This window comes from Stigmatopora nigra, chromosome 5 (assembly GCF_051989575.1).
Source record: "Stigmatopora nigra isolate UIUO_SnigA chromosome 5, RoL_Snig_1.1, whole genome shotgun sequence".
NCBI classification, from domain to species: Eukaryota; Metazoa; Chordata; class Actinopteri; order Syngnathiformes; family Syngnathidae; genus Stigmatopora; species Stigmatopora nigra.
This window is the reverse complement of record NC_135512.1, coordinates 10158630-10182061: the sequence shown is the minus strand read 5'-3', so window position 1 is coordinate 10182061 and position 23432 is coordinate 10158630. Positions and strand designations below refer to the sequence as shown.

Here is a 23432-nt window from a genome sequence, read left to right as displayed (position 1 = left end):
TTCTTGTTATGTGAATTAGCCTGATTAGACTTTGGTATGATCATCAACAGGCTATAACCCTTGCTTTATGAAAGTTTGTGTTCTTTGTAGTTTTTCTTTGGATTTTTTTTTTTACTTATTACTTTCCATCATATTGTGGTAATTAATTTTGTTACATATACGCAGCAATCTACATGTAAATAAACAAATATATAGAGTATATGTATTTGTAAATCATTTGACCCTCAAGAGCTTGAACAAAGAATTTGAACTCTACATGGGGTTACTAATTGCCAACTTGATGTTGGTTTAATTTTCATCTCCGAACTTTCCAATATAGCTCCCTAGCGTTTACCATTTTGACCAATTTAAAAGATACCATGTGTTTTTTGCTTTTTATATATTTTTTTTCTATCAAAAACTGGAAGCACTCGAACAGATACACATCAATTGGGGTTTAAACGAAAATGTGTTTGTCATCCATCCAATTTTTCCCATGAATTTCAGTTATTGTTCAGCTGACAGGTGCACACAAGCTAAATCCATACATATAATTTGGCTACAACATGTAGATTACTTACATTACTTACATAAATCAGGAACAGAGGTAAACCATGGAAGGCTAAACTGGGACAACCAAAAACTTGCTGCAAAGTCATCTTATCCGTTTGACGTTATGACAGCTGGAACTGATCTGTAAAAAAAAAAAAAAAAAAACTTTGTGGAACTGATGGGAGCACGCATGTCAAAACTAACTGTGGAGGTCTTTGGAACCGTGTGCAATAGAACTTTTCTGACTTTGTTTGAACACCTGCCACAATTATCGGAATAGTCACCGAATATCTTGGTTACGACAAACAAAAAAGAAGACTAACAAAAGAATCAAGCATCATACACTACATACTGACCAAATGTCCATGAAATTCAATACAGTTTTCATTTGTATGGGGGCCAAGTGCTGTGGCTTTCAAATTGTTACATTAAATTGAAACATGATTGGTTTAAAGCCACTGTGTATGTAGATATGTTGACTTTGTATTAAAGAAATGTTGTCTGAAAAAAATTTTCATCTGTGTATTTATAGTATAGTGTCAATTCATTCAGACAGACCTTGGCAAACTACTATCTCATCTCGTTTTCTGAACCGCTTCATCCTCAGGGTCGTGGGGGGTGCTGGAGCCTATCCCAGCTGACGGGTTTGTTAACATTTATACAGTTTTGAATAGCATTTGTACTTGGGAGGTTGGCAAACTAATCCCTCTTGCTTGGATGGATATTGCATATAATATTACTCCACCGAGCCCCCCCCCCAAACTACTGTATAAAGCTAAACTATGGAATGCAGTGCAGTGTGCCTTCTTGAAAAACTTTGCAAAGATACTAAGAACTTTGCATTCTCCCATCCTAGTACTAACCAGGGTTGCTTAGCTTCCAAGACCAGATGTGATTTTAACTGTTTAGTGCACATTTGTTATTGGGTTTAGTCCACAAATACAGGGTGTTCCAAAATGTTTGAACCCATTTCGTAGGCCGATTATTTTGAGATAGCTGAGACAATGGAGCAGGTTCGTGAAGCAATCTGGCATGTTAGAAGAAAAAGTGTGGAAACTTACATTCCAGCCCTTTTTTCTTGAAAGTCCTAATTTGTTTTTTAGTTGGTGTCTTCTTTTCAAAATTTGTGAAGAAGGCATTCTGCACTGTCTTCGATGTCTGAGTCTGAGCATATAACAGACAAAATGCCTTTTCTTTTGAAGTGAACGGCATTTCTTAACCTGAAAAGATAAAAGTGCCGAACATTACCCATAAAAACATGAAATGTTTCTACACAAGCTGTGAAAATGTGAGGTAATTCCAACGAAAATTGTCAAATTCATCGGCCTACAAAATGGGGTCATACATTATGGAACACCCTGTATAATCAAAGTAATTGTAAAACTGGCATCAAAGCTTGAAAACACTTTGCTTTGCTTGAACATGTTCTGGCAGCTGTGTTTTTTGTTAGCTTGGTGTGTTCCATTACATTGATTATTGAGCTTAATTTCATGTTTGCGTTTTGTTAGGTGCATCTGACTGCTTTCAAACCAAACATTTTGCACTACCCCTGCCAATAGAGGATAATTCATCTTCTGTGGGAAATATGCTTTCAGAAAACAGGCATGCAATGCCCCATAATATAAAATGATCCATATGTTCTGAAGGCGTTTGAGAGACTAATGCCCACACACAGTCATGTTAATTTACTCAATACCCAACCGTGCAATTCTTGTTACATTATATAATGCTTAATATTGTATGTGTCTGTAAGCATGCACCCACTGTGGTATAGCTGTTTTATAATGCTTAAGTGCATGAGTGCACATTTGCACATGAACATTTTTGGGTAGTAAAATGTCTCCTCTCCCCCTGCGCTTGGCACCGAATAACTCAAAGCAGGTACTGTCATGGCTTTCATTTGCACGGCTTTTTTGGGGGGGGGAGTATTTACTGCTCTTCATTGATGATGACATGATAACAGCAGAATAATTAATGCAATTCAAAATATGATGCACCCTAACCGATGGGTATATCCTATATTCTGCACGATATCACAAAAAAAATACATGGCTAGAACAAAATAAGTTTCCAATCAAGGTATACAACTGGCCAAACAGCACCTAGATTTAAACCCTATGGAGCTTGTACATTACCTACAATAAAAACAAAAGATGAGTTATTGAAATAACCTCCAAAATAAACCAACTTTGACGAAATGAGGCCGTAGCCGATTTTTCCAAATCTAATACAATGTATGAATTATGCAACCATAAGAGCCTCCATCTCACCCTAAAAAAGAAAACTGCCTTTTAAAATGAATCGTTGGTCACCACTTCAACCTGCTGCTCTCTGAAAGGTGCTACAGAGCTATAACTGCCAAGAAAATCAGACTCAAGGACAGTTTCTTCCCAAGAGCTGTCACCATACTGAACTTAATTTCTGCACCAAGGACCTAATCAAGACTTAATACTACTACTTATACTACTTATTTATTTGTCTGCGTGTTTTTATTAGTGCACTGTGTATACTTGTATGATGACAAAAAAAACATTACATTTAATTCAATTATATAGTTAAAACCCCATCATCTAACAAAATGTGAAGTTAAGAAAATCAGTTGGGCGATCATGTCAACTATTTGTAAACATCTGCTTTTAAGTTTAATTCTGTTGAAGTTCATATCAAATCATTTTTAAACGTGTGATTCATTTGCAAGGGCAACTATTCGAACAATACCAAATAGGTGATTAGCATTTAGTTGTTGCAAATCTTTATGCTCTACTTAAACATGTCTCTTTTTGTTAGATCAAAACCACAGCCGTGACATTTACCTTTCCTCAAAGGACACAATTGAAATGTATTTTAGATGAGCTTAAAGACGATTTATAACCATCATTACAATGAGTCAATCACAGCATGCACAACAGGTCACTTCACTGTCCACTTTGTATTTTCATTACATTACAGCCCAGCCACCACCACTGCATGCTTCAGTTTATAACACCATTTAAAATCTAAACATGGACAAAACAATGTTTATTTCAGTCATGACATTTTTCACCAGTTTATTGCCTAATTTTACAAGCAGCAACTATATGCAGCCCCCTCTCTCTGTATTTAAACAGCAAGGAATTTCCTGCAGGACAAGAAAATGAGTGGGTTGCAACAACCACACCTCCTACTCTATTATACTGCAAATAATCACAAGCACATACTATGTGCTATTGTAGGTTTAAATCGGCTCCAAACTGGTCAACAATCGTCCCCAGTGACCTCCATAGCCTAATTCTAATCCTAACTCGAATTGCACAATGAATTTATCAGCCCCAATACAAAAGAATCCTAATCGGATTCCGATGATCGATGATTAATAATCCATGCTAACATAGCTACGAATTTCAATATGATGAGTTTGCAAATGACAGACAAGAAGGACTTTCAAGTTAATGTCCACAAGAGCATCAACAACAACCTAAATGGTGACTTGACAGGCTTTTTTCCTGTAATAATATTGATTGGTAAGGTAAGTTAGTTTGTAAGCTTGTTTGCTTTATTTATAGAAATACAAATAAACTACTTACAACTAAAATAATTTCCTACTATTTTCCAAGAGAATAAAAATTCAGCTTCATGTCGAGGTTGCCATTCGTCAAATAGCAATTGATGGCATTGAAAAAAAGTTACATCTTCCTCCGGATATCCAGTTATATATAATATGCAGTGCAATTAATTACCTGCTGGATTGGTTGCAGCGTGTTTAAGAATTCTAAACTAAAGAATGTCGAAATTTCTCTTAATTCTTCGTTTTTTGTTGGGGGGTTTTGTGTGTATGGCATATGTAATATAACTATTTAACATCGTTTCACCATAATAATCTGGTTCGCAGTCTTAGTCTTAAAAAGACATTTGTTCCAGTGTTATATTTTACTTAACTTATATTTGCCACAATGTTTGTGTGATGCCAAAGATTTCTCTGTGGCTCCTGCCAACACTCTTGGTTGGATCCCACTAACAACACGATTTATTTTTATCTGACTTGTAATTCAATCTCTCAAACTTCCACCCTCTTCCCTTTTTTAGTTCTGATATTTGCCTTCTCGATCATTAAATCTTTTGCGTCGAGTACGTTAAATGCACAAATATCTTATGAAATATCTTTACTGTGATATCCCTACGAGGTAAACATCGCTGACCTGGTGCCTCACTCATAATTACGCTGATGCTTCTATTAGAAAAATCTGTTGCCAAAGCATACTGGACAACTGATGAAGCAAACAGATGGTGCAATTTTCCCATTATTAGATTGCCTGATTAGCTGCCTGCTATCTTTACCCACCAGCCTCTTGACAAACATGCCGGTGTTTTCTTAAGCCCTTCTTCAAGCTGTATAAATGCCATGCACAACGGCTGATAAGGGAGGTACCTTCACCTTCTCATATTTGCTCTCTCATCCATCCCCCAGAGAGAGAGAGTCTCTTCGCCTATCGCTTTACAAAGACGTGGTATTGTCACAAAAGGGAAAACCACGACGATGGATGGCAATTCCCTTTATTTATTTTTATCTGAAAGACCTCCTCTCGGGCTAACTTATGCAATCTGCCGCACCATTCCACTAAATCACAATGTCTTTCAAGAAAGGCTAATATACACAAAATGGCACCCCAACTCAAGACTGATGATTGTAATTGTCTACTTACTCACTTTGCTGCGTTTCACTCGATTCTTATTTTAATCGTAGCGAGCCAGCAGGCCGAGCGTGCGGGTTGACGAGGGAGTGAATTAGGGCGACGATTATGCAGTGATTCAGACAGTAGCTCATTAGGGCCCAGCTAAGCAAGCAATCAACGAATCGATGTGACAGTGGACCCAAAAGCCACAGAAATGTGTAATAAATGGCAAAGCGATAAATTGGATTATCCGCAGCCCCGTGGCCAAGTTCTTTTTGTCCCGAATGACGAATCAATCCAATCAGGCCACGTTTTAAAGAAGAAGAAAAAACACAGAGTGGCAAATGAAGCAAGAAAAAGGTCGGCCTTGGAGGTTATCTGTCACGCAGGTTTCCTTGTTAAAAGTTGCGTGTTTTCCCCCCACGGCTCCTTTCCGTATGGTATTCAAGGTTCTGAAATATTCATAACGCACCATTAGGCCTTTACGAGCACATTTTATAATAAGACGTGTACCGACATTTCAACTGCAGACAGAACAGTAAAAGTGTCACACGGGCATCATACCTCATGCCTACTGATTCACTGAGAAGCCATCACAAGCTGGAATGAGCAGCTGAGGCACAGTGATGCACAAACTAATGGAGACACAGCGCTCCATGATCATATTGCAGGTGTTGGCATTGACTTGCTGTTATGTCGCCACTCCATCTACCTGTCACTATCATGACTTGAGCCCATTGTAGAAAAAGGATACATAAAAACATAGTCCTCATTAAAATGTAAAAGATGTTTCTTATTTAGTCATAATTCTCTCTCCAGCTCGTAATGCCGGAGACTTTTTTTTTCTTTTCTTCACATAGCAAACACTTTGCTGCCATCTGCAGGAACTATAGGTCATGCATGTATAGTCACGTTTATAACTAATGATGAGCAATTTCCATTCAATTTAACGCAGAAGATGTATTGAGCTGTATTATCTTCTCCGGGGGCGCTTGTTAATGTTAATTACACACTTCCTAGGCATGCTCAGTAATGGCTGAATTTTCACTCCAATGAACTGAATAGTAGACATCAGTCATTAGACACACTTTCATCAGTGTTTGAATGCAGTTTTACTAATTATTGTCCCAAAAAAAGGAACTTTAAGCATGGAAGTATTGGGAGTAGGTTAAATGTCCTGGAGGATAGAGGTCTTACATGGCCTGAGGCTCATTTGTGTGAAACATCTGTCAGCCGTAAACGATGGCCGCGCCCGTGTTTATGTCCTGATGCCGATTTTTTCCGATCGTCTGTCTTATGTTCCCTGACTCCTCGGCACCTCTCTGTGTTCAACGAGACTTTATGTGGGTGACAGATTGCTGTCATTAAAATAAAAAAATGGTTTTAATCTTTTCTCTTCGGTGGGCCACATATATTGAACTCTGTTTACATCTGATGAGAGCCAACACAAGAGCCATAACCAATATTTTTAGATTAAATAATACTATGCCATTGTATTCTATATTTGGTTATAGTTATATATATATAATTATTACCTCTCTCGGAAGGGAAACTTACAGGAGTTATTTTTCTGTTCATCTGTATGTATTCTGTACTGTTTATCCTTACAAGATAACTCAAGGATTAACAAAGAGTTTATTAGCAAACTTAGACGCTATTTGTAATATTATATGCAATATCTATCCAAGCAAGAGTATTTAGTTTGCCAACCTCCCAAGTACAAATGCTATTCAAAACTGTATAAATGTTAACAAATCAGTCAGATGGGATAGGCTCCAGCACCCCCACAACCCTACTGAGGATGAAGCGGTTCAGAAAACGAGATGAGACAGTAGTTTGCCAAAGGTCTGTTTGAATGAATTGACACATTATACTATGAATCCACAGATAATTGTACTGCTCTGGTGGTGTAAATGCAGAGAGCCCCTTGTGTTAATAAAAATGAAAATATATTCCAATCAAAATGATTCTTCTTACCTGTCGTGCTCTTTTCTTGCTCATATATGTAGTATGAATCATTCTCTTCATAGTCAAAGACGATTTATAGCCTGTTTGAAGCAGTCTTGCCTTGCAATCTCCTGGGGGGGAAAGATGTAAAAATGTAAAGTTACACTGAGACAGATTAGTCTTTAAATTTAGGCTTATGTCTTGAAAAAAAACTGTTCTTCTTACAGTTCATTAGCACTTGGGTCTCAAATGCCAGCTAATATACTTTGCAAATTGGGGAATAAGAGCTTGGTAATGGGAAAGCACAAGAATGATGGCAGAGAATAAAACCTGACCGAGCTTTCTACAGCATAACGCTCTCAAGTGAATAATTCAATAATAATTAAGGACACGTGAAACCGCCAGCAGCAGAACCATTACGGTTTCCCTGTAAACATGTCCATTTCAACACAATTACATCACATTCCAGCAGACTTAGTGTTTTGTAATGCTAGTGGTTCAGTAGACGCTTAGAAATTGAATTAAGGCAAAAAAGGAAATGGTTATGAGTGCCATGATGAGTAAAGAAAGAAAAGCTCTCCATCATGGTGCATTTGTATACTGGGATGGGCTTCAGATCACCCACAATGACGATAATCTGCTGGCCATAGAGAAAAAATAGATGTCTGGATGTCGCTGTGAAATGTAATAAAACCACTGTACTGATATGGGACCATGCCCAAAGGATTAAGATAAGAATGGTCAAACACCTACTGTGTCAAAGAGCCATCAAAGTTTCTACAGGCCGATTCAAAAAGCTCTTTTGACCATCACCAGTAACCTCCTTAATCCTCACTTTTTTAAGATAATCACACAAATGAGTAATGTAACACTTCAAAATTCAAGAGAGCTTTGCTTAACCTGCAGTACACGAGGTGATCTGTTATTAAGAAAATAAATCAGACATTTAAAAATGGTGCCTTGGGCAAATCTCATTGACATTGTCTTCCAATGCATTAAAAATCTAGAACTACAGCATTCATATTCTCGTTCTACACCAGGGGTGGGAAAACTTTTCGGCCCGGGGGGCCACATTGACTTTAAAATTTTGACTGACGGGCCGGGTCAGCACAAGATACGATACATATAAAAAAGTGCATCCGTTAACAGTACATATGAAACATAAACAGAAAAGAAGGACTAAAGTATTAACATACTCATCACTCATCATTAAAGTAATAAGTATAAAGTACAAAGTGAAGTAAAAAGGAATGTATTAAGAAATATTAAAACGTAATTTTAGGTCAAACTGCATTCGCCTTAAGTTTTACATTTAAATTTGTGTGATGGAACTTTGACTTTTGTGCATCAGTACCAATACAAGTTCAGTATAAATCTTTGGTTGCATGCAATAATTAATAGATTTTTTTTTTTTTGTCGACAAGAACTCTGAAGGAAATTCCTTTTTTTCTTCCCTTTACTTTAAAATTGGTGAGGAAAAGTGTCTGCAGTGAATCCATGGAGATTTTCACAACCGGTTTGACCCTCTGGCTGAGTTCACCCTAGTTTACTTTGATGTTTTTCCTTTTCTCTGCTTTTGGTGCTCCCTTTTTATTTCTGCACAGCTCATTACACTATAAATGAAACGGATGCTTGAGGCTGCTGTTTGTTGACATATACATGGTAGCTAAATAAAAGGGATGCTTTATGAAACTGACATTGTATTTCATTTTCATTTAAGTTGAACTTTGTGACGTGCAGATTGTCATTGTTTTTAGGGTTTTTTTAGGGTGAAGTTGAACAAAGACTATAATGAAAATATCTAGTGTTTTTTTAGGTCGCTCAAATCTATTGTGTGTGTGTGATATTATGTGTGTTTGGCTGGGAGTTAAAAGCACATAATTTAGAGAAAGGCACTCAATCCTTTTAAAGTTTTCTACGGATAAGAGTCAGACAAAATATGGCCCCGGATGTGGTGAGTTGACAGGAAAACAATAGCTGTGATTAACGTCTGGGACAACATGAGATGAAGCCAACACATCAATTCCAGAAATAGAGTGATGCAATGTTAATTGGCCAGCTTCTAAGTGTAGCAATAGAATAAATATGCAGATTAGATAGAAAAAGCGAACAAAGTGAAGTTAGTGAGATGTCGGCTGGGATTTGATGGTATGTTTAAACAACTTAAAACAAAAGGTTTTATGGTTCAATTGGTAAAATGGATGAAAATATGTGTCGACATTAAGCAAAGCTTATTTAAAAACTTAGTCATTTTACTGTGTCTAAGTATTTTATGACGTGAAGTGTCAAAATTAGTCAAAAAGGTCGCAAAAAGTAATAGCAAAAATGTTTCAAAATGTATATGTTCAAGTGGAAAATGGCCTCCTATTAATTCAGAGTTCAATTATTATGAAATAAACTTTACAAGGTGTTGAAAAATTGACTTTTATCTATCACATGTCAGAGTGGGTACACGCATGAATGTGTATCATGAGATAAATGGTAGTACACAATTGTGGTGTACAAATAAGCTTTACACACTAAATACTAGGTCTCAGTAATGGCCAGAGTTGATTTGCCCTTGCATTAGGTTCTCCACTACACCACTAACACAATGTGCAAACTCATCCAGCCCTGTTCCATCTGTTATTCATTTTGTTTTAAGAAAGCCTGGCGCAAAGCTGTTTTTTTTTTTTGTCAGTGTGGAGGGAGCCCTTACACTTTAATCAATTAAAAATAAGACGCAGTTGAGTTGTGTTGTTTTGTTTTTATTTTAGCATTTAGCATGCATTTTTGGCTTTTTTTTATGTAAAAAAAATTGTAAAATGTCACTGATGGTTTTAAAGCTATGAAGGAACATGTTGAATTATGCGTTTCGCAACTGAAAACAATGTTTTATCTTCTAGTTTCTTCAAAGGAGACACAATGTTGTTCTAAAAAAATGTTGATGACTTTTCTACACACTTGATTTTCCTCTTTATGAGATTGAAAGGGGAAGTCACACAAATGGTGTCGCATTTCATTAATATATATTAAAAAATAACTTGAATATTGTTTTGTTGTCAAACATCAAAAGGATGTCCCAACCTTTAATGAGCCAAATGACCCGCTCAAAATAAATAACACTTATACAAGGGGTATATTTTTGTTTCATTACACAGGCAAAAGTGTTTGTGTGTTTTATGATCACATTGGGATCCTTTTATGGTCTGAAAAGTGTGAGAATAGAGGCTCTCACCAGTGAAAATTAGACACGCGTCATTCCCCCATGAACACCATTTATAAATGTCCGACTTATGCTTTGAACATTTTCTGTGTAACTCATTCCTTTCTCAAATAGTTTGTGTAAGTTCTCAAAGCCCGTCCCCTTTGCAAAGAGCAAAAGCAAGCATGAGTCAAGGGGGAGATGGTTATCTGAGAGTCTGTGCAGAACAGCAGAGCAAAGGAGATGGTGAAGGACTGTTAAGCGTATTGTGACACTAGCTTTTAAAATGCATTTTGAACTTTCTTTAGATTGTATGCACACCTTGGAAATGAATGTCCTTTGGCCGTTACGTTCGATCCATGTCTAATAAGGAGCAGATTGATGGTCTGGATGGAAACCCATACGCCCGATTCCAAGTCCTCCTCTAATGGTAAGACGAGAATTTATTATTGTTTCACTAAACCCAAAATGCAAACATTGTTTTGTTGTTAATGAAAAAGATCTAATGATGCTGCCTGAAAAAGTGACTTTTATTTATCGTAGCATCTAAGTTAGTGGAATTAAAAGTATTTGATTGGAGAGAAATGTTGTTGTTTTGCTTATATTTAGTTAGTGTTTATATTCTTTGATGATAGTGTTCATGCACAACATATTAGCTCATAAAGTGGTAAATTTCAGCAATCTTACATACCAGTGGTTTATAATATCACTTTAATATTTGTATTCATATTTCTAAGAAATAGTCCAGAAAACATTCATTTTCAATTACAGCTCATTTTAATTAACTTTATACTTAAAGGCAGGTGTATTTTTAGGTTTAAGTTTTACTCATATTTCGAGTACTACTGGCTAAATTATTAGTTGAAATCAAAATTAAACAGCTTTTAAGAGCTGTTTAAATATATTTTGCAATTGGTACAATGCAGACGTAAACCTCTGCAATTTCTTTTCTTATTAAGAGAGTCTTTATTAGAATTTTTATGTGAATATAAACCATAATTAAGTAAAGCCTTTTCTTTTCCTCTTTATAAAGACACTTAATATTTGAATGTTCAAATAATAGCAGAGGGTTGAGATTCAAATATTTTTTCCAAGGAGAAGAATTAACATGTCTCTCCTCAAAACCAAACATATTGATTCAGCTAATTGGTACTTTAGCTTGTGGCATTCTTAAAAGGTATTGCATGGTTGCACTTGTCAACCACCATCATTTGTCTAATGTTACACATCTGATGGAATAGAGGACAAGATCATGCCGTTATTATCATCCTCTGTGTCTCTTTCTCTCTGTAACTTTTAATTTTTACTTTATTTGCCTGTATTAAACAAATGTTTAGGTATCATGGTATGTAATGAGAAAACATAACCTTACTCTTAGCTCCACTTTTTTTTTTTTTTTACATAACTGAACAGGCTTCTTATCTTGAAAGATCACAACTCAATCCATCTATTGCATGAGCCAGCACAACTAGATAATCAACACTCAGTAAATGACATTAACCCTCAAGAAGTCAAATATGATTATATGACCAAAGTGTATAGTAGACAGCTATTAAGACAAACTGAGATCATTTTGCTTATTAGCAGTACCAGTAATCTGATTTGATGAAAAAAACAGACATACACTTGGGTGTAATGTCTCAAACAGCTAAAAGGATCACTAAGGAGATGACGGGTTGTCTGTATTTCCTGTTCCTGGCCCAAATGTAATCGCATTTCCCTTCCAGTTCATGAATAGCCTTGCATTTTCTCTGTAGCTGTTTTAGATTACAAGTGAAAAAAAATTGAATTTTATCACCAAGTGAGGTGTTTCTGGCCTTACTTTCCTACATAATAAAATTTGACAAAATGTAGTGTATGTCAAATACTACATGTAGAAGATACATAAATAACCGATTTTTCCTGTTTCCTTCCTTTCCTTTTTAAGGTTGAAGAGACAGATTCCATTGCAGTGATATTGACCTTCAAAAGAGGACATTTCTCAATTAATTTGGACACCATGAACGTATCCACCCAACCAACCTCCAACAACACCCCACTCTGCTACACTATTAACAATCCTCCATTCAACTATGTGCCCACCATTGCCTCAGCCTATTTCTCATCCATCTTCAGCATCCTAGGAGTCTCCTCGAACCTCATCGCTTTTGTGGTTCTCGTGAAGTCGTTCCAGCGGACTAATAGCAGCTCTCGCTCTTCTTTCCTCATTTTCCTGGGCGGCTTAGTTGTCACAGACTTCATGGGTCTAGCAGTCACAGGAACTATTGTCATCTCCTTTCACATGACCCATTTCAACTGGCGTGCTTTAGACCCACACTGTCACTTTTGCAACTTCATGGGCATGTCCATGGTTTTCTACGGACTATGCCCATTATTGCTTGGTGCCGGTATGGCTTTGGAGCGCTTCATTGGCATCGCCCATCCATTTGCACATACCGCCCTTCCCAAAAGTAGAACAGTCTTCATGTTGTTGCTGGTGTGGTTTATAGCCGGCTGCATTGCGTTGTTACCTCTGGCAGGTGTTGGAAGCTACCACATGCAAATGCCTGGCTCATGGTGTTTTTTCAATATTAGCTCAGAGGGCAGTGACCTGACATTTTCAGTGCTCTTCTCCATGGTGGGGTTAACATGTCTTGCAGTGTCTTTTGTGTTGAACACCGTAAGTGTTGTCACGCTCATCAAGGTGTGCTGTGTACGGGATAAGATGCAACGTCCCCGAGACCAAGAAATAGAAATGATGGTTCAGCTCATCCTGATAATGGCTATTGCTTCCATCTGCTGGTGCCCAATGCTGGTAAGACTCTTTAATTGTTTGAATGGAAATCTAAAATATAATTCTGTAATGATAGCACAATTTCTTCACCCCAGATACTAATCCCCAAATCCCTTATTGTCTAAATACACTCCTATCCACCTTTTCCAGGCCGTGTTACACAATGCCCACTGCATATGTCTCTCCTGCTGTCTGCCTACCTGCAGACTGTGAACACGCATGTGCGAAACGTAGCCGTTCATTTTTTTTTAATTTCACTTTATTCGCTACATAGCTCTGAGTAGTTAACAAATATTCAGTGAGATGACAAAAATATAATAAATAAAAGGATAGGGATTTTTTTTTCAATGTAATGTCAGCGCTAAAGTTATCTTGGAGGTTTTATTTTAAGGAAACACAAAATACTACCCTTTGATTTTGCCTATTTATTAGTTTTGGCTTTTGAGGAAAGATAAAATGACGATAGTAAGAAAGTATTGTAATGAGTTAGTGTTCGGTGGAGAAGGGGTTTGCACACAGGCCTCACAGTTCTGAGATCGTGGGTTTGATTTGATTCTTGTGTGGAGTGGTGATATTTATTACCAGGTACTCCAGTTTCCTCCCACATCCCAAAAACAAAAAAGTAACCAAGAAATCAACGTGGTGACAAAGTATTAATCAGTGACATACTTGATTACACTTTGAATTGCACACAGACACATCAATGATAAATATTGTATAAAAAGGGTTAAACATCAGAAAAACTATTCCATTTTCTTTTGTAATTGATAACAAAAGATTTGTACTATTATGCACTAGATAGTAAGGTTCATCTTCCAAAACTGTCCCAATTTTAAATATGAATTCTATAGTTCACAGGAAAAAAAAGAAGAAAGCATTTCATGATACATTTAGGAAAACAAGAACTCTCCGGATTAACTAAATACTCCATTAAGATTGACTAATAGTCATAGGAATGTCTGCATAACAAGCCCATTATGTCAAATGGGACAGGCATCTAAAGCATCCTGCAACTGATTCTGACATCCCCCCTTTTAAGCAGTTTAAGTAAAACATCTCAATGAATATGACTGAAATATGCACAAATCAGACTTAAATGTTACCTTATTTTTCACTTCAGTCCTTCTCATTCAAATTACTTTTCTGCTGAGTGTCAATTGAGGTGGTACAGCTTCCAATTCGTGTGATCTAGTCGAAACAAAACAAAATAATGATGAATATTTATAAATAAGCATCTTAATAAATGTCACTACAATGTGCACAAAGCTGACTAAAACGTTATCTTATTTTTCACGTCTGTCAGTCTCATTCAAATGACTTTTCTGCAGAATGTCCCACTTGAGGTAGTCCAGCTTCCAATTAGTATCATATTGTCATTATAAAATATAATGATTACTATGTATAAATAAAACATCTTGATAAATGTCACTGGGGGTAGTCTAGCGTCCAATTAGTCCATATTTTTCATCAGAAAATTCCCTTACAATCTGTAGCTTTGCTGCATGTTTTGCAGAGAACATTCACATTCACCTAAAATTGCAATCCAAAAGAAAAAACCTCACCCAGTTCCACCACTTGTTCTTCTATATGCACATACTCCATCAGCCATTTCAACTTAAAAAGAAGCGCAGGTCTTTTTTACTTTGATCTGGAAGACGACGTGGAATCTGCATCACTTAACTCAGTCACACTATACGTGCAAATGTTTGTATACTGTCCATCCCATGAATTGCTAGTTCGCGTACTTTCATCGTATCCTAGGATTGATTGGACACATGTTACTCACTGATTTACCCAGCAAGATGATACAGAAAAAGTAATATATATCTAAATTCATTTGCAGTGCGAACAGTCAGCTGGATGTCTTTTCTTGTGCGCACAGTGTACAAGCGGGTGCGACCACCTGCACGCAATTGCGCAATAGCCCAGCTGCGCGTCATCTCCACGTGGTTCGTTTTGTTTTTTGCAACGCAACTTCCTCAAATGCGGAAATAAAGATTTGCAGATAATCTGAGGGGACATTGATACTGTGATAGCCTTTTCTGTACAACACTCATGCATGCTCAAAACCAGCATCATCTAAAACTATAGTAAATGACTCATATTTGCCTGGGAGTTTTCAGAGATTGATTGATGATGAGATTATATCATTTATATAATTGCATGCATTGAAAGAAAATGTGTGAAAAACAATTATCTCAACAACAACAAACACTACAACACGATCCAAAATAACCAGCATTATTAAAAATGTAACTAATGACAAACACAGCCCCATTTTTGTCATAAAATATTTGAAGTGTACAGATTTGTCAAAATCTGATAAGGCCCAATGGGTTTTAAATAATAATTCTGTAATGAGTAAAACGCACATAATATTGTTTATAGATAGGTATAGGTATAAATGTTATTTTGCAGCCTGGTCTAATCTTGGTTGTGTGATGCCTTGCACAGATTTATGTTCTGGTGAACTCTTGGACTGCAGAAGCCATTAAAGATGAAAGTCTTTTGTTGTACATACGCTTGGCTACCTGCAATCAGATATTCGACCCCTGGATATACATCATCTGTCACATTTCCCGATTAAGGCGAGTTAAATGTGAAAGGTTATATAGTCCACTGTACTTACGAGTCACATTTCTTAACATCAGCCTGAGAACTCCATAAACCCAATCAAACCATGTCTCAGATGAGGGGATTCACTAATACGGGTTGTATTCTTATCTAACCCATTAAAATAACATAAGGAATGCGGGTTTCCATTGTCTCATCTGTAAACCTACCGTACATTCTTGCTTTTTATATCTTCTATTTCCCATTTTGTGCATGAAAAGGTCACCCACCCCTTGGAAATGTTTATTTCATGTCATGACTAAAACTGGATTTTCTACTTTGACTTTCTCTACTGCAAGGTGATTCCTGTTTAAACAACAATGAATATTTAATTTCATTAAGTAATGCTGTGGAAAAGTCAACATCATGCAAGTTGTCAAGCTCGGTTCAATTCATTCCACTAATTTCATTCCTAACTCTCATTTCCTATTCTATTACATTTACAGCATGCCTGATATTGTCATTGTTGCTTAATGAATACAACTCCCTCAGTTCAATTTCCATCCCATTTACTGAATATCATATTTATGCTAATTTCGGAATTTCTTCTTCCAACAGGTATTTATTGCACAAACTGTGCTGAGAGGCCATCCTGTCCAGGTCGAATACCTTTTGCTGTGGCTACGCTTTGCCTCCTGGAATCAGATCTTGGATCCATGGATTTACATCCTGTTTCGCCGGGCGGTATTACAGAGAGTCTACTCACATATTGACTGGTCCAAATGGTCTACGTTAAACCGATCTTTGAGGGAATCCTTTTCCATATTCACTCCTTCTTCTTCATTTGGAAGATCCCATAGCACAGGGGATACTGAGCCACGTGAAAAACTAAATGAAACACCAAATACACCCTAAAGGCATCTTAGTCGGACGACCAAAGAGGAGAAGCTGAATCATAGTCATGAACTTTTCTCAGTCAATATTCAAAGGTCCTTTCGAAAATGGCATAGGGTGGGTGGCAGTCCTCAAATACAGGATTCTGAACAGAATTATTAATTGCACGCCTGTATATATCCTATATGATCGTCTATATGAGATATGTCAACATGTAACTGTAAATATCTAGTCCATTGGTGTCTAAACCGGTCCTCAAAAGGATACATTTTTACCTATCTGGTATCTTAAACATTAAGCAGTTGATTGTTGCTAGGCGCTTTTTGTTGTGATCAGCAAGCCAATGAAAGATGGATCCACATAAGTGAATCAATCAAAAAGTACACTGAAAAAGTACAACAAAAACGAGTCGGCGAATAAAATTAACGTTGACATAGTACACAATACAAACTTCAAAATTCTCAGGAGGTCTCAGCAAAGTGTTGGGCAAGCATGGGGGTAAGTAAGATTAAAGCATGCAATACAGAATGCACAAATACTTTGCTGGCCTCTGGATTTCAGCTAGTGTTTAAGGAGAGTAAAAAACGAGAATGATCTTGAGGAAAAAATTGACAAAGTGGCATGTTGCTGATACTTTAATTCTATGATTACACCAGGGTTTTGTGTGGGGTAATCCAAGTGCACTAACATGAAACCTAAGGTAGTGAAGGTCTCCAAAATCTCGTCCGCACGTCTTTATCTTTCTCGATACGCTGTATTGTTCTTATTTGCTCTAAATTAAATCTGTAATTAGAAGTCATTAGTTAGCTCAACTCATGTATATAATGTATACCGCAGTTCGGCCATGTACCAGAAGGTTGTTACATAATGTCATATTCTTTTCATACACTGGCTATAACCACTGACCTCATCATTATCTATACTATGTATTAACCTAGATGTCACCCAAAACTCACGTTAGTTTTTTTTTAACTGTTTAGACGCCGATGGCAGTTTGGACCATAATTTTCATTCTGGATTTCAAATGTTTGCATTTTCAGTCCCCAAAAACTCAGATGCTCTTTAAACGATTAGGCTATCTGGAAAAGTGTTTTTACACAATATATTCTTGAATAAATTGATTTGAGCCATATCTCAATTAAAACAGGTATTTTTTTTTACATCTCATGAGATTTGTTAGCTTTTAGATGTTAAAGATGACAAAAAATCAAAAATCAATGCATTATTTTGAGATGTGTGGCTCATTTAGTAAATTTTCCCCGAACATGCCGAACTAAAAATTTGCTAATAACCACATAACTATGTGTAATTGTGAATGAATTATAACTAATTGTGCATTACAGATCATACCATTACACCTTCTGTGTCATTATACAGCAAAATAAACACTGTGGTTGTGCATAAAAATGATCAAGTTATTATTTTTAGTTCCTTAAGAGGGAAGCTGGTTTCTCTTGTAACAGAGAACATTTCGGGCAACATAAAAAAAAACTTGTTGAGGCCATATTTTAATAATTTTACACTTTGATTTAATACTGAAAATGTGTTCCAAACCCAGCAATGTGTTCTATTATATAGTTCGATTGGTAGCCTTAAGTGGAAGGTGATCGCACTGACAGATAGTTCAACTTTTTTGTACACCATTATCAGTTGCTAAAAAAATATTTCCAACTCATTATCATCTCATCCGTTCAATATCCTTTTCCTCCTGGTCTTAGAAGATAATGACTTGAAAGCCACTGTTTGAAAATTACTGCAACAGGAAATACCAATCAGGCTGGAATCAAATCAGGAAGTGAGATACTCTACAATGAACTTTAAAGAAAAGACATAAAATGTACATTATGATCAAATCCTCTTTTTTTTAAAAGAATGGCATGTATAGAGAAACAGAAAGAATAATTTTTTTTGTCATTGCCATGATTTTTGAAGAAACGGGGTCTTGGATAAATGTTGAATATTAAACATATATGCATGAATTAAATATTCGTATGAGGAATGAGGAGGCCACAATGCCTTTTTAGAATTGGATGTATCAGCATATGCTATACGGCTGTATAGTCACAATAAAAATCTAGATTCTCCCATTCTTGACATCTCCAATTACTCCCCAGACGTCAAACAAAAATACATCAGGAAACGCGAAATCTCCCAAAACTGAGTCCAATGCTTCTGCAAAGTCATCTGGGTTCTTCTTGTCTTTGCCTGCTTCCACAATGGTAGTGGCTGCAAAATGAAGGATATATTTAGATTGTTTTTCTTTTTTTTCACATTTTTTTTCATTAAATTTCATTTACTAGTAAAAGATTAAAACTATAACACTTCATATTGCTATTTTTTGGACACTTTTCTGGTTCATTAGTGACATTACAACAACGCACATGAAAAAAAAACAGCTTTCTTCAGATATTATTGTGTTTTGTTGTTGTTGTTTTTGTTGTTATTTGTTATTAAAACAGCCAAGCTTCTTCTGAGTGGTTATGAGCATAAGAAGAGAGCTTATTGTGCAAAAACAAAGCCAATTTTCAATGTAGTTTTAACTTGAAAGCACACATCATTATTGTGGTTTTACCGAGTTCTAAATCCCGGATGCCCATGTAGCTTTCCAGCAGGTCATCCACTTTCATGGTGGCCTGTTCTTCAAACTCATTCTGCTAGGAGGAGAAATACTAGTGGTTAAAAATTTCATTGACAAGTTGTACATTTTCCTTTTAAAGTGGTATAAAAGATTCTTTTTTTTCACGGTGCCTGGCATTCAACTGCAATGATTGGCTTTCACAGCTTGCATATGTTGGAAGCATTGGAAAGTGAGATTATGTCTCTGAAAAGTCTGTGACGGTGAGGAAGCCTATCCAATATGGCAGAAATGTCAGACCCCTTTCTTGATATAATAGCCAAATAATATTGTATTATAATATATATAGTATAATATACTTTGTGTGCGGAAAATATCAAGGCATTTCAGATGGATGATCATACTGGCAAAGTAGATTTTTTTTCTCTTTTCCCTCTCTCCCCTGCTGTAATTCTTTTTATTTCATTTAAAAAAAAAAATAGACAAAAAAAGTCTGTGGTTTTCATGGATTCCCCATAATGAACACAATGTTTGGTTGTCCATGCATGAATACACCAGGACACTAAAGGCTAAAGATTGATTGGTTGCACCATTAGACTTGCATAAGTGTATTTTAGTCGGAGAAGATTTCAGTCCGACCTGGCAGACCCCAATGTATTGTGAGGCTCTGGCAAAGGACCAGTTTGGAGGGTTTTTCAACAGTATGGAATACTAGACTTCTTTATATAATGGAAAACACAGTATAGTACATTTCCTGGTTAAATTTATGTTAGGTTTTTGGCAATTTTGAGGTTGTTGATGTAGTGTAAGTTAACTTTTTTGGTATGGTAAGTTACACTTCTAAGGTTTGTTAAAATTTCTTAATGTAACGACAGTCACTGATTGTTAGTCGATGTCCTGCAAACTTACCACTTCCTGGACAGTAGCTGAACCTCTCGAACGAAGACGCAAGGTTTCCCTTCCATTAAGGATTTTGCCTTCATTAGACTTTGGTGTTTTAGTCCTCATTCCAATCATATCTACACACAAATAAACAAACACACACAAAAACAGTAATTTATCTAATTAAAGGTGTTTTGAACCCGCTGGTTAGCGTTTTTTTTCATCACAGTCCTCTATATTGGAAACTTTTTAAAATACTTTTGTCTCTAGACTATTCATTCAAATGTAAAATGTAAAGTATACGCCACTTCCACGCAGCGGTTATATTTCCCACCAAAACCTTTTATAGCATCTGCATAGTCATTCTACTGGCTAAGTGTCCTATAATTGACCAAGTGTTATTGTTGGCCATAAGGAGGTCCAGTAGAAAGTCCAAAACCCTCTCTAAGAGTAAAAAACTCAACCTTGCATTGGATTTACTGGCGAAAAAAATGAAAATAAATCTACAGAAAGTTTTTCAGGGTTTGCCAGTCAGTTAAAACACGTGCTATTAACAAATAGTCGATGACACAGTCATCATTTTCTCTGTGAGCTGATGGAGGTTATCCTTAGTTTATATATCTTAGATGGGGTTTATACATATTGTTTGCTCTACATCAGTGTATGTTAAATTGTAAAAACTAAATCTCACCAAAGGCCCTTTTGGGTCCGACCAAACGTAAAGTAAAGGGAATGCCTCTTGGTTGCTCTTTCAGCATCTTGGCCACTTCATAATGTCGACATCCCACAATGCTCTGGTCGTTGATAGCCTCGATGTGGTCACCAACACACACAGACTTCAGTTGATCTATTGTACTGCCTTCTTTTATTCTCTGAGGAGAAAGAGAATCCACTTTCAGTTTGTTTTTTTATTTTTATATGGTTTTAGTTTTACAAGAAATGTGTTTTTATAACTGTAATTTAAAGAAGTTAGCTGCTTAAAATTCTTTTGCTGTCCTTATTCACCTTGATAAATGCATATCCAGCACCATTGTCTGTTATGGTAAGGCCCAAAGCATCTTCTGTCTTCACCACTTCCACCTCTTTTGTCTCTCCTCTGACATGAGCAAATATAAAGTCTTCTAGTCCAATCTGTCCTCCTAGTAACTTCTGCATGTCAACCTTATGGGAGTTGAGGGTACAGAATAAGATCTGAAAGCAGAAATGGCAATTAAAAGTACATGTCAATTAATGACCAAAATTTGAATGATAAATAATTATAATAATGTGTTAAGTTTTGTTGTTACAGCCTATTGTTGACTGCAGTGGTGTATACAGTAACTCATCACGCCTATGCGATACAGATTTTGACCAGCAGAGGGCGACAAATTCAAACATATCCAGACGTGTGGCTTTAATCCTCTTTTATGAACATTTAGTAAAATTAATTTCCTGGGTGTTGATTTTAAACTATAATTGTCTATTTAAAAGCAAACTGATGTTTTTCTCTAGTTGGTGTTTGAAATGAAAGCCAACTTTCACCACCAAGAATAATTGATTTTTTGTCAAGACATAATAAAAAAAACTAAAAAATACAGAGACACCTTATTAAAACGTGATACCAACCCCTCTAAACTCTTCGTTTAAACAAAACCTTTATTTCATAGAATGCCTGAGAAATTGAAGATAACCAGTCATGTGTTATCTGACCTATTGCAGTTCCACTAAGATATTGTATTCATGTGATACTGAGGCCTGACTAGAGTTCAAGGTCTTTTATGTCATGTAGCCACATAGTCACTAGGATTCACTTGTTACTTTTAAAATAATGACAACAAGGCTCTGCATTATTCTCCTTATTAGACATCTCATTCACGTTAAATGATATCTATATTGATGTATTTACATTTTTTTTTTAAATGTTTACAATTAAATCTAAAAAACACATAAATAAATAAAACCTCTACTATTTTTTTTTATTAATTTCTGTCATTTTTATTATCCTTTGAAAGTCATCGGGAAACCAAGGCTATCGCAACTGCACTAAATTTTTCATGCTGCTTGAAATGTTTACATTACCTGATAAATAATGATAATGAAAATGTAATGCCTAAAATGACCATGCTCTCATTTTTTATTCATGGTGATAACATGGAACATTAAGGTGCTTGCATCTTGTGTAACTTTAGCTAGTCACGTCAGCATAATTATGGCTAGTGTCTTCTTGATAAGAACATGAAGGTTGGCTGCTGTGGAATATACTTGGTCTAATCTTCTGTCCTTCATGTGGTAACACAGATAGGAAAAGCCTTCATATCGGCCTTAATAACTCTACAGATTGGCACTGTTCGGAGAATTGGGTGAAACAGTCCAAGTCTGATTTTGCATACCAGTATCTCTACTTATTAAATTCTTATAGTTACATTCACTATGCATCAATCATTATTTTTAATGTTTAATGTTAATGAATTTAGGCTGAATGCTGGCTAGCTGGTTAGTTTGCATGTATGTTTTTTTTCCAGGTGATCTAGTTTTATTTCTTCCGAATTCCCCAAAAATAGTTGTGTTTTGCTTAAAATTGTAGTATGAGAGAGCTTAATAGTGATTGGTCAGTTATTGGGTATTTAATGTAATAATATGCGATAATTTAAACATTTAAAGGCAAAACTTTTTCATAGAATGTTAATAAAACTGCATACAACACCTATTATTATTTTTATTGTCCGACAGAATTGTGATTTTCTTTTTCTTTTATAATTTCATCTCTTTTATAGTAAGTCCGTGAACAATAGTGCATGTAACGAGGTGAACACTGTGCCACTTTTCATTAAGTGTTTCATGAGAACCGACCCACAAAGGCACAAAAAAGATAGATCAAATCAAATTTAAAATAAAAAAGTTAAATACAACTTGTACCTCAGAAGGAGAGATGTTAAAAACTTCAGCAATCTTGGCATACAACTCCTTAACATTAGTGAATCCATGGATTCGGCCCGTTGGGCTTCCGTGAGCAAGCTGCGTGTGGAAAACAAGCCTCGGCCGTGGGTAATCCGGTGGGCCCAGTGGTGGTGGAGATGGTGGTGGAACTGGAGGTGCTGTGGGCTCGATACGCCCCTGATTCTGGCTTTGGGCCTTGTGTCCCTCCATGGCCTCTGCCCCAGCTGCCTTGGAGTCCTGTGGGCTCATAGCCTCGGTGCTCTGCATCTGCTCACGTGCCTTCCCTCTCCGGGACCCCTTGCTAGTGCAACTGCTCTACCATAAAGAGACAAACACTAAACTTCCCCCGTGGTTAGCTGTCCAACCATCCGACCACCCTCAGCTTTGGGGAGAACAGCGTTGATAAATTAGTCATGAAAAAATGGTAACACTAGCTTCCATGTAGAAACCAAATACCTTTCTAGTGAATGACTATATGAGTTACACCGAAGCCTTCAGTAGCTCAAACTGAGAGACTAGAATCACATT

The 23432-nt window shown here is 36.5% G+C and overlaps 2 protein-coding genes and 1 long non-coding RNA gene across 4 annotated transcripts; 1 reads left to right on the top strand and 2 right to left on the bottom strand.

The window, feature by feature from the left end:
* Positions 1 to 552: 552 nt before the first annotated feature.
* LOC144196809 (uncharacterized) lies at positions 553 to 14724 on the bottom strand. Its single transcript, XR_013326385.1, has 4 exons — positions 14647 to 14724; positions 14188 to 14272; positions 7158 to 7258; positions 553 to 673 (listed from the first exon to the last, which is right to left on the bottom strand). It is a non-coding gene; the product is annotated as an uncharacterized LOC144196809 (long non-coding RNA).
* tbxa2r (thromboxane A2 receptor) lies at positions 10440 to 17450 on the top strand. Of its 2 annotated transcripts, XM_077717267.1 has the most exons (4): positions 10440 to 10741; positions 12239 to 13105; positions 15539 to 15672; positions 16256 to 16420. In XM_077717267.1, exons 1-4 carry the CDS (start codon positions 10739 to 10741, stop codon positions 16278 to 16280), a joined length of 1029 nt encoding a protein of 342 aa, XP_077573393.1. In that variant the 5' UTR covers positions 10440 to 10738; the 3' UTR covers positions 16281 to 16420. The 2 variants fall into 2 exon arrangements, with proteins under 2 accessions (XP_077573393.1, XP_077573392.1); XM_077717266.1 differs by lacking the exon at positions 15539 to 15672 and having other exon boundaries at positions 10442 to 10741; positions 16256 to 17450.
* Positions 17451 to 18457: 1007 nt separating this feature from the next.
* On the bottom strand, positions 18458 to 23195 carry gipc3 (GIPC PDZ domain containing family, member 3). Its single transcript, XM_077717268.1, has 6 exons — positions 22884 to 23195; positions 20994 to 21179; positions 20680 to 20860; positions 20016 to 20125; positions 19104 to 19185; positions 18458 to 18757 (listed from the first exon to the last, which is right to left on the bottom strand). Exons 1-6 carry the CDS (start codon positions 23169 to 23171, stop codon positions 18606 to 18608), a joined length of 999 nt encoding a protein of 332 aa, XP_077573394.1. The 5' UTR covers positions 23172 to 23195; the 3' UTR covers positions 18458 to 18605.
* Between the last annotated feature and the right edge of the window lie 237 nt (positions 23196 to 23432).

What these genes read in the sequence shown, in the direction of transcription:
- tbxa2r (XM_077717266.1), top strand. An exon ending in TCTGCTGGTGCCCAATGCTG is followed by an intron (nt 13,106 to 16,255) that starts GTAAGACTCTTT and finishes TTCTTCCAACAG; the next exon opens with GTATTTATTGCACAAACTGT.
- gipc3 (XM_077717268.1), bottom strand. Translation starts at nt 23,171, where the DNA reads ATGCAGAGCACCGAGGCTATGAGCCCACAGGACTCCAAGGCAGCTGGG. An exon ending in CAGCTACTGTCCAGGAAGTG is followed by an intron (nt 19,186 to 20,015) that starts GTAAGTTTGCAG and finishes TTCTCCTCCTAG; the next exon opens with CAGAATGAGTTTGAAGAACA. An exon ending in CATCCGGGATTTAGAACTCG is followed by an intron (nt 18,758 to 19,103) that starts GTAAAACCACAA and finishes TTCATTTTGCAG; the next exon opens with CCACTACCATTGTGGAAGCA.